This window comes from Anarhichas minor, unplaced genomic scaffold (genome assembly GCF_050575085.1).
Source record: "Anarhichas minor isolate MPS153535 unplaced genomic scaffold, ASM5057508v1 ptg000045l, whole genome shotgun sequence".
Taxonomy (NCBI): Eukaryota; Metazoa; Chordata; class Actinopteri; order Perciformes; family Anarhichadidae; genus Anarhichas; species Anarhichas minor.
Genome location: NW_027466491.1, coordinates 10,564,736 through 10,581,413, shown reverse-complemented (window position 1 = coordinate 10,581,413; position 16,678 = coordinate 10,564,736). Strand labels below are relative to the sequence as shown.

At 43.4% G+C, this 16,678-nt stretch overlaps 1 protein-coding gene across 4 annotated transcripts in view; it reads left to right on the top strand.

Annotated features, from left to right (window-relative positions):
• shank3b (SH3 and multiple ankyrin repeat domains 3b) overlaps positions 1 to 14,084 on the top strand; it is a 32,576-nt gene extending 18,492 nt beyond the window's left edge. For 2 of the 4 annotated variants that reach the window (XM_076111634.1, XM_076111633.1), the window contains exons 17-26: positions 420 to 544; positions 620 to 752; positions 1,127 to 1,207; positions 1,833 to 1,963; positions 2,633 to 2,726; positions 3,067 to 3,648; positions 4,185 to 4,469; positions 4,943 to 6,239; positions 6,346 to 6,372; positions 6,993 to 14,084. In XM_076111634.1, the coding sequence (XP_075967749.1) occupies positions 420 to 544; positions 620 to 752; positions 1,127 to 1,207; positions 1,833 to 1,963; positions 2,633 to 2,726; positions 3,067 to 3,648; positions 4,185 to 4,469; positions 4,943 to 6,239; positions 6,346 to 6,372; positions 6,993 to 7,587 (3,350 nt within the window). In that variant the 3' untranslated portion in view covers positions 7,588 to 14,084. Of the gene's footprint in view, positions 1 to 419; positions 545 to 619; positions 753 to 1,126; positions 1,208 to 1,832; positions 1,964 to 2,632; positions 2,727 to 3,066; positions 3,649 to 4,184; positions 4,470 to 4,942; positions 6,240 to 6,345; positions 6,390 to 6,992 lie in introns of all 4 variants that reach the window. The other 2 variants (XM_076111638.1, XM_076111635.1) reach the window with 2 other exon arrangements.
• The last annotated feature ends 2,594 nt before the right edge of the window (positions 14,085 to 16,678 follow it).

Genomic DNA, 16,678 nt, shown 5'->3' with positions numbered 1-16,678 from the left:
TGACTCTAAATGGACCATAATGTACTCAATGAACATCATGCTGTATTGAAGAAGACTTGAAACTAGAGATTGAGACCATAAACTCATGTTTACAATGTTTACTGAGGTAATAAATCAAGAGAGAAGTAGAGTCATTTTCTCATAGACTTCTATACAACCAGAGGAGTCGCCCCCTGGTGGACACTAGAGAGAATGCAGCTTTAACACATGAAGCACTGGTTTCACATTGTGCGGCGGTTGCCGCCTGGTTTTGATACTTTTACAGTATTTATGTTACACTGAGACATGGTTTATTATAAAAAAGACGACAATGTGGAACCTTTAAAGAAACCTCAACTTGGACACACAGTCCTGAATGAGGACTAGTCAGTTGTTGTATAAAAACATATCGTCTCTTTTTTTCTGCCTCTTTCTTCAAGCCGAGACCCCCATCGAGGAGTTCGCCCCCACCCCGGCATTCCCCGCCTTGCAGTACCTGGAGTCTGTGGACCAGGGGGGCGTGGCCTGGAGGGCGGGGCTACGGACCGGAGACTTCCTCATAGAGGTACATCGCCCGTCCTCTCACGTGTGGCATCAAACATCAAAGGCTCTGTGACTCACCTGTGTGTGTGTCGTCCAGGTGAACGGCGCTGACGTGGTGAAGGTGGGTCACCGGCAGGTTGTCTCTCTGATCCGACAGGGAGGAAGTCGCCTGCTCATGAAGGTCGTATCTGTTTCCAGGAAATCTGAGACCAACCTGATCCGGAAGAAAGGTGTTTTATTCATTTAAATCTAATCCATTCGGCTCTTTCTTTATTTGGTTACATTGATGTGAAATCAAACCTTAACATTGTGTTTCTAGTTTTACATTTAGAGATGTGCATCACAGGTTAGTTTGAATTTAAATCTCTTGTATGTCTAGTTTTAAAAATACCGAATTTAGTCGGTTTTCTCAATATATAAAATGTAAATAACTCTTTTGGTTTCATGCGGGACATGAACAGCGGTTTCCTGGGTGAAAGTCTTAAGTTACTGAAATTGACCCGTTCTTTAAACTGGCGTGTTTTTCGTTCACCGTTTGTTGACACCAGGCTGAACTTTGTTTGTTCTCACTAACTTGATCTTGTGGTTGGTTCTTGTCTTGTAGCTCCGCCCCCTCCAAAACGAGCCCCCAGCACCTCATTGACACTCCGATCCAAGTCAATGACCGCTGACCTGGAGGACATAGGTAAAACAAACAAACACACACACACACACACACACACACACACACACACACAGAGAGAGTTAAGTCAAACTGTAGGAGTGTGTGTTGTTGACCTTTGTTCTGTCTGCAGCCAGGAGGAGACGATTCGGTGAGTCACTGAGTCTGATGATGTCGTAGTGGTTTGTTTTTGTGGCTTTTATTTGTTGTTCTGATGTAAAGCTGCAGTGACGATAACCTTGGCCTGATGGTATCATGTGTCAGTGATGTCATGTGTCAGTGATGTCATGTGTCAGTGATGTTACAGTCAGGGCCGTAGCTGACACATGTCCTCACCAGTGGTGGAGGAAGTATTTAGATCCTTAAGTTAAGTAAAAGTACTAAAAATATTCTATTACAAGTAAAAGTACTATTAGCACACTGTATACATATTCTGTTACAGTAATAGTACTAATACAACACTTTTACTTCCCATCTGCTATTTTAAAAATAACTCAATATTTCTAAAATCCTGTCTACGGCCCTGGTGACTCATGTTATGATGTCATGTAGTGATGTCATGTTGTCGTGGTTGTGATGTCATGAGTCTGTGTTTCATTATTTTAGTTTATCTTGTTTTTGTGTGTTTCCTCTCGTCTCTTCGCTCCAGACAAACTGGATGAGATGTTGGCCGGTGGTCAACAGGAAGTAGTTCTCAGGGCTCGACCGTCGGACGACTTCAGAGCGGCGACGGTGAAACAGAGACCAACGAGCCGCCGGATCACACAGGCTGAGATTAACGTAAGACTAGCGATGCTACAACGTCATAAACGGTCATAAACATCGTCCGAATGCTGAATGAACCCCAAATAAAGTGACTTTGCTGATCAAAAGGATGCAGAAAAAAGCTTCATCACGACGCCGATATGTAAAAAGTCTGAAGTCAAGTTTTGTCACGTCTGTCCGCAAGACGACAAGTGAGCAACTTTTAAAATGCTTGTTTTCTGAATGAAGTCTGGGATCGATCAGTGCTAGGCTATGCTAACACTGTAGCAGCTCCATCAACACTCTAAAAAACATCTAAATTCAGCAAAAATAGTAATATTCAAACATAGATACTGTATCTACACATTGTGTAATAAGATGAAGAGACTTTATTTCTGCATTAAAGGGGTTAAAACGTAGTTTAGTCCGGTGTATAGTCACGTCCCTCAGTGTTTCCCTACAAGGGGTCGCAAGATAAACCCGAGGGTTCCAGAAACATTTTAAAGCAACATTTTTGTTATTTTTTCCGGCTTTTATCCAATTTATTTCAATTATTTCTCTATTTATGCTTCAAAATATTAACATAAAGAACATGATAATTCTTTGGTTGAAACACTCACAGCTTTGTTTAAGGACAACAGTTCACAGATGAATGAAGGGATTTAGTCTTTTGGACTAAATGTTTGTCTGTGTTTGCGTCTGCAGTCGCTGTTTGAGCGTCAGGGTCTCGTGCCTCCTTCAGCTCCACAGAAAAGCACCATGGCTTTACCTCGAGGGATGTCCAGAACCAAGAGCTTTGGTGAGACACACACACACACACACACACACACACACACAGTATTTTATATAGATAAATATCATTATACACAGTGCAGGAAGTAGTCAAAGTAGTGATACCACAAAAACACTATGTTACAAGTTAAAGTCCTGCATTCAAAAATGTACTTAAGTATCAAATACTATTTATATATTATTCATACAAAAACAATACATATACAGTATAATAATTAGCGCTTAAGCAGTAAGTTGATTTGTGAAGAGATTTGTTCATTTTGTAATTTATTTTAAGTAAAATGTTTTTTAATTTTGTGATGTTTTTTTGTTCGGGCACCTTCACTGAAACGTCTCCATGCTCACAGGCACACCTGAGGACGACAGGATCTCGTCTCTGATCAATGAAAGTCGGTTTCCACGGAGCTCCTCGCTGACGGACAGCTTCATCCCTCCTCCTCCTCAGATGGCTCCGCCTCCTCCTCCCTCCGCCTCCTCCTCCACCTCCTCGCTCTTCCTCCTAGACTCCGGCCCTCCTCCCTCCTTCCTCCCGCCTCCTCCCCCAGCCAGAGGGGAGGGGCTCACCCGCTCCAGCTTCAAGCCGGGGGCGGAGCCGAGGCTCCAGGAGCTATGCGATTCGCCGACGAGGAGCCACGCCCACGCCGAGCGGCAGAGGAAGGCGAGGTCGATGATCATCCTGCAGGACACGCCGCCGCAGCTGCAAGCTGACGCACACGCCGCCGCAGCCGCGCTCACGCTGCACACCGCCACGCACACCTCCACGCTGTCTCTCCACAGCACAAGCCCCGCCCTCGGTCACTCGCCGCTGTCGCGCCGCCGGGGACGACCAATAGAAAACCCGTACGCTAATGTGGGACAGCAGGCTCCGCCCTCCAAGCCCCAGAGGAGGAAGTCGCCTTTGTTAAAACAACTTCCTGTGGAGGAGCAGGGTCAGGATCCGTCTCACTGTTGTCTTTCTGCTTTTTATATAAGTTATATTTGTGTCTGCTTCTTGATGCACGTTGAGAAGTTTTGTGCAAAAACATTTAGAGCTGTTCCAAATACTTCGAAGCTTCATTGATAACGTGGACATTCAACGTCTAAAAGTCTAGTCATTGTGATCCTGGTATTTCTCATATTACTCAAGTTAGTTAGTTTGAGCTTACTTGAAATCTGCACGCAAAGTATACGTTGTCTTAGCTACTAGCAATAGCCAGGATGCTAGTGTGGTTAATGCTAGTGAGTAAATCAGTGACCCAAATAAACTCTTTGCAATTATCAAGTTAGCAAATTACCTCCCAATACAAATTCAAATAAGTAGCATTTATTAAACAGATTCTTGTCTACTCAAATTAAATGATTCTTTCTTTAATAATTATTTATTTACAAAACACATTTTTGTCATCTCAAACTGTCCCGTTACCTGCACAGGACTCCTAATGTCACTCCAACCAGTCTAACTTCCTGTTTTTTCTTCTTCTTCTAGGACTCAAAGATCTCGATTTGTTGAGAGTAGACGGAGGACACTGCAGCCCGAGTCGGGCTGAGCTTTACCAGCAGCAGGTTCTTTCGGAGCGCTCTCGTGTTCAGGGTCGCAGGTCGTCTCTCTTCCTGTCTGTGGAGGGAGCCGGGTCAGAGAACCAGGTGCCGCCCCTCCTGACTCTGAGCCATTCGATGGACGACCTCGGCGAGCTTCCACCGCCGGCTCCGGTCCTGTCGCCCTCTCCGACGCCTCACACCTTCCTCCACCCGTTGACAGGGAAACCTCTGGGTCAGTCTCTAGCTGTGGAGTCTGGATTCATTGTGTGAAGTGACAATAATCAAGCTTGTAGATACAAATAAGAAGTGGGCTGGGCAAGAATTAAATTTGATAATTTATCGTCTTTCAATTTAATCATATTGTATAAGATTAGAAGATTGATTCGTATAAGAGGATACAAAACCATGTGGTTGTTTCGTATAGACTATTTATCGATATCATGATATATATATTGTTATCGAGATATGAAATGACTTAACTTAAAATAAAGGACGACCTAAGACAGAGCCTTGAGGCACTCTGCAAAACAGTAGGGAACCTAGGACAGAGCCTCCAGGTTCTCCACAAAATAGAGGAAGACCTACCACAGAGCCTTGAGGTACTCCGCAAAATAGAAGGGAATCTGCGACTCCAACAATATAATGAAGCATGAAAATTCATCTGTCCTAAAACTTCCCACCTTTAATTTTCTCTTCTTTCCTCAGACCCCTCATCTCCACTCGCCCTGGCGCTTGCTGCACGCGAACGAGCGCTCACAGCCCGCACGCCGAGCCCAGAGCCGAGACTAAAACACATATCTGCCTCCACTACACCCATACTGACCCCGGCTGCCAGCCCCGAGGGCAGACACAAGCGAACCCCTATCACCACCCCGCAGAGTAGCCCCGAGCCACGGTCCAAACGCACCACCCCTCAGACGAGCCCCGAGCAACGAACCAAGCGCACCACTCCCCAGACCAGCCCTGAGCTGAGGCATAAACGCATAACCCCGCCCTTGTTCCCTGACGGACAGGTGGAGCGTCCAGAAACCGAGGGAGGAGTGACATCACCCGCCGGCCCCTCCCCTGAGCGCTGGAGACCCACCCCCTTGCCATCGCTGGCCAATGAGAGTCACCCTGCTCTGATTGACAGGCGGAGAAGCCTCACAGTGGGCAGCTCAGAGGAGGAGGGCGGGGCTTACACAGTTACACTCCCACCAGCGTTATTGTCGTCCAGTGATGAGGAAACTAGGGAGGAGCTTCGCAGAATTGGCCTGGTAACTCCACCCGCTGCCTTCGCCAGTCCTCCTGCTCTTCCTCCCCCATCCTCCCTCACCCTGTTGCCACGGCGAGGTGGGGAGGGAGGGGGAGGAGAGAGTGGTACTGAATCCCTGAGTAGACAAGGCGAGGAGGAGGAAGGAAGTGACGAACGACTCCACGACAGCTCCTCCCCCAGCTCACTCCCTCCCTCCATTACCTTGGCATCCCCTTCTGATCCTTCTTCCCCCTCCTCCCCTCCGGCTACTCACCCTTCCCCCTCCTCCCCCGTCACCTCCCCATCTGGTTTTAAGCCTCGCCTTCGTTCACCTATAGGTCGGGGCCGCTCTGCACTCCGTGACCCACTACTGAAGCAGTCATCGGACAGTGAGCTCCTCCCGTCTGCCGCGTCCGGCTCCTCCCCTTCCTCCCCACTCTGTTCCTCCCCCACCAGTGGCGGCGGACGGCAGCCACGCTATCTGTTCCAGAGGAGGTCGAAGCTGTGGGGGGGCGGGGACGACCGCGACGAGCGGCGGGGCTTCGGCCCGGACGAAGGGGGACGTCCAGTGGGACTGGGAGGTCAGGGGTCGGCGTCAGCCGTGGATCTCAGCGGCCGGTCGGCATCAGCACTGGAGCTGAGCGGCAGGGCAGGGTCCGGACTAGATCTGGCTAATCGGCTACAGCTGCTAAACAAAGACAGTCACTCTCTTGGGGAGGAGCCGAGTCCCCTCGATCCGGGCCGGAGGTCCCCAGTAGGAGGTGCCAGGTACTACGAACAGCCTTTTTTCTGTAAATACTGCAGTACTACTGATCTGAGTACTACTGTCTATGTGTGCGCATGTTGTAACAGAATCTGTTTTGTGTTGTTCCAGAGATGTGGACAATGAAGACAGTAAATCGTAGGTTTTTATCTCTGGTAAACATTTCTCGTTATCGCTACGGGAGGATTTCCGTTTCCTAACAGCTAACTAACAAGCACCTTCGCAGATGACTAACTACTAAATGTCTGAAATTACTGTCCCATCCGTCTTTTAAATACAACCTTGGAATTGGGCATTTGCTTAACCCCCCCCCCCCCTTGTCCGATTATAGCTCAGCATCCGTAGCAAGGCCTGTCAAGCTTTGAGTTTCTCAACATGTGGTATGCATACGACCATCGTAAGAGTGTCCAAAAAACGCAAGAGCAATAACGCAAGATGTATGTTTCACCTGTTTAACTGCTCTAATGTTAACATAGCCGACTAACAAGCACACCATCTCCTGCAGCACCTCAGCGTTACTTCTAAGGCCAAGAGTTAGCATGTCATTGGTTTCATTGTTGCCTCTCCAGGTTTGTTCTATAGCGAGCAAAGCATCCAAACTGTGTTACGTTAGCTTTGCTAGGACACAAAAACAATGCTCTGACATTTTGTTTCCATGTCCTCTACATGTGCTGGTGACACGTTAGCTTTCGACTAATCAACTGATAACTGTGCTAAGTGATATCAATGTCATTCATATACTGTTTACTGTGTTGCAGGTTGTTCTCCAGTCTTGGTGAACTCCACACTATCTCCCAGCGAGGATACGGCGCCAGCTATACAGTCCGACCGGGGAGCCGCTACCCTGTAACCCGTCGTAGCCCCTCCCCCTCTCCCTCCCCATCTGATAGGTCAATAGGGCACGCCTCCTCCACCGCCCCTTGCACTGAAAGGCCAGATCTGAGCTCGGGTCGCGGTCTAACCATCCTGAAGTCGTCCAGTCTCAGCCTCCCCTCAGAACCCAAGGAGGTTCGGTTCGTGATGCGAAGCGCCAGCGCGCGGACCAGGTCCCGTTCGCCCTCGCCCTCGCCCCATGCCTCTCCATGCCCCTCCCCCGTCCTTAGCGGGCCCCTATTGGCCCTTCGGCCGTGGAGGCAGCGGCCCCTCAACTTGTGGAATAAATACGATGTGGGCGACTGGCTGGAGAGCGTGGGCCTGGCCGAACACCGCCAGCGCTTCCAGGAGCACGAGATCGAGGGCTCCCATCTCCCCGCTCTCACCAAGGAGGACTACGTGGAGCTAGGCGTCACCAGACTGGGACACCGAATCAACATCGAGAGGGCGCTCAGACAGCTGCTGGATGGTCCCACTTGACCCCTCACCTCTGACCACTAACCTCTAGACATCCTGAACTGTGACCTCATAACCCCTGACCTCTGGTCAGACACTAGGCCATCTCTTTGACTAGAATATCTTAGCAGTGACTGAATCTTTAGACCTTTTTACCAACGTGGAGCTCAGCCTTCTGAGTTATCTTGCTGACATTTTGGCTTATCAGCTCTTTGATCCACCCAAACGGACCGGTAGCACCAATGTCTGTGTCCAGTAAAACGCTTTGGTGTCATTTTAGATCTCCAAGATTTAGTTTGACCGCTGTTAGCTGTCTAGTGCCTCGTGTTTATGCTGTAAAAGCCCTCAACGAAATGTCTCTATTTTAAGGTAAACAGATCCCCAGTGAGTTATCCTGTGAGGTTTTTGGCAGAGCTTTCTTGCCAAAAGTGCAAAGTCAAACAGTGCACAGAACATGGCCATCGTTTCCAATGGAATGATCAGCTGCAGGAGCCATAACAGCATGCACTCTGCTTATATTACATAAGGTTTTGAGGCCAAAGTTCAAGTACATTGAACTTTACCACCAAATGCATCGACCTCCACAACACAGAAATTAGATTCTGGTATTGACGGAAATATTTAAGTTAAGAGTGCGACAATTCAGGCCGGAGAACAATGTTCTTACGCCACTCTACATTGCACAACATTTTCATTAGTATGTTTTTTTTATCCAAAACCAGCCAGAGGAATGATACCATTTTGTACGACCCCAAATATAAGGCGATAAGGTCTGAGTATGTCCAAACATCATTCTTGTACATTTTGATGTTCAAGAAAACAGAAATGTTTGGAGCGGTTTCACTTTTGAAACTTTAGGAACCCCAATCAACAGTCCAAAACCCAAAGATATTCATTGTACGATCATAAAAGCAAATTTCTTGCAATTTTTTTGCCATTTTTTGCCATTTTTGCCTAACAAAGACAACAATCAATCAGTTATTAAAGTGGTTGCTAAACACATTTTTTTGCTGACTAATCAACTAACTGTAATGTTTTCAGTGTGTTTCACACTAATGTTATTCGTGTCCATTCACATCAATTGAAATTTTACCTGCCGTTGCTAACGTTCTGTGCTAGCTAGCAAAATACTTTTCTTTTTAATTCAAAGAGTTCTGTAACGCAGCCGCTAAATAAAGTTTATTTTCTTTGTATTCCGATCTGGATCACCAGAAGATACCAGAGTTTTGATTAAAGCTAGTTTATAACATCCACCGCATTACGTTAGCTTACTAAGCTAGTCACAGCGGAGACACAGAGCCATGAACAGGTGAAGGGTCATTGATCAAAGAGCTGATTTGACAAACTGATAAATACAATGAGACGGGTTATTTTCCTCGTGCCATTCTGCTTCCCCAGACGAGTTCAGCTGGACTTGTTATGCGAGCAGAGCTGGACGATGAGCGAGCGACTGGAAGTCTCTACCTTAACAACATCAGGGGAGATTAGCTGAGGATATTTCTCTGTCTTTTCTTGTGACTTATTTTATTTTTTCTTCCAAATATCACTCATGAAGAATTTGTGTTTTATTTTGAGTTCATAATCTTAACACCGATCATTTAGAATTTATGAATAACAAGTAATAATAATGTGGTGGTGATGACTTACAGAGTTTATAATCGTTTGGAAAATGATTTTGAGTTCCTTATAATTTGACAATGAGTTGAATTTCGAGGTCATTTCGGTGACGTTTTTTGAATATTCATGATGATTTGTCAATGAGTGTGACTTTGTGCTGTGTGTTTCAGGGAGAGCTGCAGCAGAGCTCCTACTGGTTTCTAACCTGCTTATCGAGGGCTTACTGTACATGGTGCTATCTGTTTAAAGCCATCTGTACAGAAAATACCTTCCCCTCCTATTCCTTCCTCACACTAACACATACAACTCTTAGCTTAACTCCCTCTGAACTCTATTATTCCTAACTAATCTAAAGCGTGGCTGTACCTGCCATAACCATTCTGCAGTAATGGTGACTTTGCCAGGAACAGGCCATATATGGAGTTTCCTCCCTGCCATATTGGGGACTTCTTCCCTGCCATACGTGGAGTTTCCTCCAGATCATATGTAGAGTTTCCCAGAGTTTAAAAACAGGCCTTAAAAGATGCCTGATTACAGTGTATCGTACGTTCACGTGAAGTTAAAATGCTGTCCCACCTAAATATGTTGCCCATTTACTTCTATGAAGAACAATGCAGGACGTTTTCATTCCGGCTTACAAAGCTTCACGAAAAGTTACATTAGATAGTCTGGGTGTAAGTCACATTTATATGACTGCACAGTGAAATACTACAAGTATCAGAAGAACAAATGCTGCTTTTCTGCGAGTCAAAGAACAATTATAGAAGTTAATGACAATAAAGTAGGGCTGGGCCAATCGACCCATTATATTCTGCAGGGCTTCATGTGCAGGATATTTAAGGAGGAGTTATAAAAAGACCTGCATCACTACGCATAAGGCTGTATTTCTATCCAACGAAGTGTTCTGCTTTTAATCCATATTTGTTGGCGTTTAGCTTTTAAAAAACATTTTCACCGGTCAATCAACGTAGCAATCTAACGCAACATAATTACATTTATATAACCACAATTACAAAAATCTATTTTGTCTCTCTTTTCTTTGAGGGTGTGAAAACACTAATAGTTTAATAGAAGCTTCAAATGTTTAAAAAACAACAAAAGAAATCATCAACAATAAGTCTTGACGTATCGCCCAGCCCTAAGAAACAAGCATTTTACACGAGCTGTACCATTTACAGTTTCTGGAATGCTATTGCTAGCCTGCCTGCCTTGCTAGCTGACGCACTTTATACTTAAAACTCTGTCACGCTAACGTTTCACCACATTATGCAAGTAAATGACATCCAGCGAAATCTGGTCCGGCCGCACAAAATTAGTGGACACAACTCTTAAAGAAACAGTTGCTTCTTTTTGCCATCTATAGGTCCTTTTAGCCTAGCTTAGCACAAAGACTGGATGCAAGGGGAAACTGCTAGCCTAGCTTTATCAAAAGTGGAAAACATGCACCTTCCAACGACCGAGCTGTCACATTTACATGTTGAATCTTGTTATCTAGCAGTAGTGGAATGTAACTAAGTACATTTACTCAAGTACTGTACTTAGGTACATACTTGAGGTACCATTTACCAGTTAGTTACTTTTCAGATTACATTTTTCGTGTTTACTGAAAACCACGTACCTCCATTTTATTGCAGTGAATACTTTTCATACTTTACTACCTTTTTTGCTGATAATACTTACATACTTTTACTTCAGGAAGGTTTTGAATGCAGGACTTTTTACTTGTAGTGGAGTATTTTCGCAGCGTGGTATTTGAGACTGCTGCTAAACCCGCAATGTCTCATTTTTATTTCATTACACCTGCACAATAAACAAGGTACAGCACGTAAATAACATCTCTGAAGTCACTGGAAGGTGTATTTCTTCACTCTTTTAATAACGAGCTAATCATCATCATTTAATTTGCTACAACTCCCTCTCTTCTTAAGCTCACATAATAAATTCACTAAATAACCTGCCTGAAAGTTACCGTCTCACCTCTTGAATCCACACAATCAACGTTCCAGTGCCTGTTTCCACAACAACAAATCTACTGCGTTTATTTAGCTTTTTATTCCCAGCTGAAATACCTGAATTCAAGCTAAACCACAATCATGAATCCCAAAGTTGTACAAGTTCACGGTGCCCTTTTATGTGAAAAAGTATTGCCTGCCCACGGCAGAGCACAGAGGTATAGAAAGTGTAGTCTATGTACAGCACATTACAGTAGACTTTATAGCCTGTATAATATATATTATGGTAGAATAATGTAGCTATAGTGTAATATATAAAGTATAGTAGACAATAAAATGTATACAGTAATATTTTGGTAGACTGTAGTCTATTAAGGCTTTGTGTGATATTCAGCCTTTGTAATCAGCCGCACGCCAGCTGTTTAACTTTTATTTTTAAAGAGTAACCTAACTCTAAATTAACTTGTATTAGTTAATTAATTATGTCGACAGTAACTTCATCATACTATCAATTTATTCTAGTCCATTGCAAGCGTAGCTATTCGCATCAAGACGATTTAGAATCCTTTCCGATCCCTCATCGATTATACGTATGTTAAGCTTTTTAACATTTTAGTTATGTACAACAAAAGTTATTAACACCTAAAACTCAGCTTTTGTTTGTTGGTTAGTACCTAATTACAGTTCACAACCTGGCAGTCGGAGCCTAACCCTGACCGCATCCTGACCTCAGATGGTTGTCTCTTAGAACCCAAGTTACTTTCGTAACCTAGAGCAAGCGGCCGACAGTCGTTGGGTCACAGGCGGTTTAAAGCTTTTATATCTTCTCTGACTTGAAAGTTATTACTTTGACAATCAATTTATACTTCATATTAACGATTGTGAGGTAAAATTACATTAAAATTAAACAATCCTCTGACATCGCAAAAGTTCAGCCATGTTTAGCCTTTTTTGCTAAATTATGTGTTTGTTAACCCTGAAAGATCCGACAAATTACAGAGAAGTAGACGAGATCGTCAGTTTAAGTAAATTCAGACTTTACTCTTTAAGGCGTCCTGATGTCTTTAGCTGCTAACGTAGCCACATCAATAAAAACCAGTGAAAACTTTACACCTCAAACATGTTTTTGGTAGTTGCTCAGTTTTGGTCTGACAGGTAAAGAGAACGTAGCTGTTTACGCCGAGTGAATATCACATATAAAGTGTATAGTATATATTATAATGGACTATAGTCTACTGTACACAATGAGAGAGTGAGCTGTCCTTTTTCTCTGCAGTGAAACAGTGAAAATCAGCGACGGAGAGGTCATGTGACCTCTGACCTCTGACCTCAAGTCCCCCTAACCCTGAACAGAAACATGAGCTCATTCACTCGTTGTAGGATTTCTCAGCCAATCAGAAACCAGCTAAACCTGCTGCTAATAGTCTCTTCGGATGACGTGGTGCTGAAGGGAAGTCAAGTGGTGTTCCTCCGCTGGGAAAAGTAGTTCCTCGTTGATTTCTACCTAAAAAGTTCTGCCTTGAAAATGAAAACAGGTCGTTCGGATTCGACGTCTTCTGAAGTTCCTATTTAGCTTATTCGTATTCCACAACCTCTTGGTTTAACTTAAGCTAAATGTATGCTAGCTGATGCTAACAGCATCGTCTAAGAAAAGTAACTAAGTACAGTTACTCAAGTACTCTAATGAAGTACAACGTTGAGGTACTTTCCTTGAGAAATATTGTACTTTTTACTCCACTACATTTATATAAGAGCTACAGTTACGAACAAGATCAAGATTTTACAAACAAAACATATGAGTTTTTGAAATATGATCCATCACTACAGATTCAACAACTAAACGTATATAAAGTAGTAAAAAAGTCAAATTAGCTCCATCGCGACCAACGACAACATTAACGCCTAGCTTACATATTAATATGTAATATTAATCAACAATAAGAGATAAGCTAACAGTGAATACGTTTACATGCACACTAATATTCCACTATTATTACGAATATGATATTGTGAATTTGATACCGGTTATGTAAACATCATATTCTCTTTGGATGTTCTGGAGGTAGATGTCTGATTAAACTTGTGTGATATGTTGATGTTGTTCAGGTTCTAGGATCATTCTGTGGACGTGTGAACATGACTCTGACTACTTATGAAACATTATGAAGAGGAGGGACGTTTAAGTACTCAAAGGTTGGCCTTTGTTTTCATTGGCCATGTAAACAGCTTATTATTTTTGAAATTAGGGCAAAAACTAGAATGTCTGTGCATGTAAACGTAGTCATTGACAGCAGCCTCACTGTATACGGAGTACTTTTACTTTGATACTTAAAATACTTTTTTTTGCTAATACTTCTGCACTTTTAAGGGACATTTGGAACGCAGGACTTTTTACTTGTAATGGGGTGTTTTGATACTGTAGTACTGCTAGTTTTACTAAGTAGATCGTTGGAATACTTCCTTCCATTAGAAAGCAAATACAGCCTGAGTGATGGAGAGGAAACAGCGGTTCAGTGTGATCGTATAAAAATAGGTTTTCTTGTTTCGCTTGTTTTCACAAGTCTAAGTTTACGGTCCTGAAACGACCTGAAAAAGATGGAACAAAGAGCCAAAATGGCCGCCACTGCAATCTCAATAGTGTTTACCATGGTGACGCCTCAGCTTCCTGCTGATTGGCTGAGAATCCTGGCTTTCTTACCTGCGTGTGAAACCTTCCTCCTCCTGATATTCACCTGGTTATAATGGTTTGATGGTTACCTTCCTCCTCCTCTCTAGCTTCCTCTTTCTAAGGTATGTTTGTAGTTTCTTCTGGAGTGAGTGGCGTGTGTGTACTTGTAGTTTTTTTTTCTTCCCTTTTCTAAAAACTAAAGAGCACACAAACGACAACCGATGAGCTCTGCAACGCAACAGATTGTAATCTTTATAATAAACTGTCATTTATTACAAAGTTAACCCTTGAGCTGTCCTGACTGGTTCTTTCACATTAACGAGATCTTCATTCAGACTAGTGGAAAGAAAACATCCAAAATACACATTCAGGGGTTGTTTTTACTACTTTGTCTATTATTATATTATATTTGTCTGTAGATTTCTACAAAGTTCACCAAATGTGAATATTTGAAATATATATAATTTCTCATTTGCATATTTTAACATATTTTCAGAAAGTTACAAAAAAGGTCTTAATGTAAGTAATCAACTTAATATTTAGATATTTTAGTCTGACTTAGTGTCGTGTCTCCTGTTCAGAGCAGCCGGGTCATGACCTGTGAAGAGTTAATGACTGACGAGTTTCACCACAGTTCAGAGATAGAAACTCTCTCTCAGGACCTCAACCTCCTCAACATCTGAACAATTTATATATTATGATTGAAATGAGCTTTTAGCTTCCTGTTTGTGAACAGAAACCACTTAAAAAATCTCAAGATCATGGTATGGTTAGCTTAGCATAAGGACTGGAAACGGGGAGAAACAGCTGGCCTGACCCTGTCGTAAGGTCTTATCATTTCTCCACCTATTTTAAAAATATGAATCATTGTTTATTAATCTGAACACATGGACTTGAGGGTCGCTGGTTCAAGTTTCGTTGTCATTACACAACAACAGGATTGCTCAATGAAGCCCCGTTCACACGACGCACACGGACAATATACAAACAAATCAATATCATCAACATAGAATGAGATAAATCAGCACCACGAGAAATGTATTTGATTTTATTTGGATCTCAGCTGACGAAATAAAACAGTTGATAGACAATAACTGTGCTAAACTGCTTAAAATATAGCGGTAGGAGCGCCTGGTAGCTGTGCATAACAACAACGTCCCGGGTTCAACTCCAGCCTTCCATTTCTACAATTTCCTATCAAATGAACCCAAAAGAATATATATAGATTTGATAAGATTAAAGATGGAGAACCAATCCCCCTACAGACCCACCTCTTCCACCCTCATCATCAACTCCGGAGCACCCCAGGGCTGCGTTTTGGGGCCTCCTGATGTTCTCCACGTGTAGCTACTTTTGAACTCCAAACACCAATCAACAAGTGTTCCGACGATGCAGCTGTGGTCGTCGGCAACGATGAAAAGACATACCTGAAGGAAGGAGAGCACCTGACCTGCTGGTGTCAAGACAACAACCTTCTCCTGAACCTTAGCAGGACTGAGGAGCTGATAGCAGACTTTGGGAAGACGCAGGTGTTGAAGAAAAGTTTCTTTCAGGTCCAATTCTGTGGCTGGTTCAGATGCGTTCACATCAAAGCTGTAGAATTCTCTGTGACCAGACTCAGAGATCATATCTTACAGGAGCAGTTAAACGAAAGGTGTGGGTTGGGCTAAGCTTCTCAGGAAGGATAAGGGACCTTGAAACTATCTGTACCTAAGATGTGTATTCGTTGTCAGTTCAGGGTCTGAGAACCCAACTCACAAATCTGTTGTAGTGGATTTGCATTCTTCTGTGAAGATGTCGGGTCAACAGTCACCGACCTCCCGTCGCTGCAGTATCCTGGGTTTTCCTGCAAGGTGACTGGGTGGTGGCGTATAGCTTCAGGTCCTAGCTGGGTTAGTTCCATCGTGGCTCGGTGGTCAACCTTGGGGCAGTTAATCATCTCAAGGTTCGTTCACTCACCCCCCCACTTCCTTCTCCAATGTTGATGAGTGTATTCTTTTTTATGGCATAAGTGCTCCAGTAATAAACACCAAAAGACACCTAATTAAGACGGAAATGCAGCAGAATGCATGGAAGCTATCGGCCACAGCGTTTCAAGAGAAGTTGGGAAGAAGGTACCGGATAGAGCTCCCACCTTCAGGTCTCTATCAGATCCTGAATGAGGTCACTGCCTAAAGCGTTGGTTTTACTTTATGCACAGACGTGGAAAACCGGACTTCTTTATACTACTACTACTAACAACATTCTCAAAGCTCCTCAGAGTTTTCCATTTCATCGTCCCAATCCCGTCTTCAGAGAGAGAAAATGTTTGGATGTGCACCGACACGCCGATTGTGGTTTCACTTTGGCCAGCGAGGACTCAAGAGCTGCAGGATCACCTAAACAGTAACTTATTCAACAAGTTAAACTTGGTTTCAAAGGGAGGGGGTGTGTGTGTGTGTGTGTGTGTGTGGGGGGGGGGGGGGGGGCACTGAGTAAACCAGAGCTGAAACCTTATTGGCTGTTAAACTCCTCCCCCTCCATATGCTCTCCCATTGGCCGGTGGACTCCTGACTGTCTTATGATGAGCTGCAGGGTCAAAGCACCTCAGTCTGCAGGTCAACACCAGAACAGGTATGCTACCCATAGTGTGAGTATATATATATATATATATATATATGTGTATATATATGTATAGACACATAAGTAAAAGTATTGATTAGTACTAGTAGTTGTGTTTTACTATCATATCTGATGTTTCTGGATTAATATTACTGCTGCATTAATGTGGATGTTGCATTTTACTGCTGTAGATGTTTGTATATATATATATATATATATATATATATATGTATATATATATGTATATATATATATGTATATATATATGTATATATAT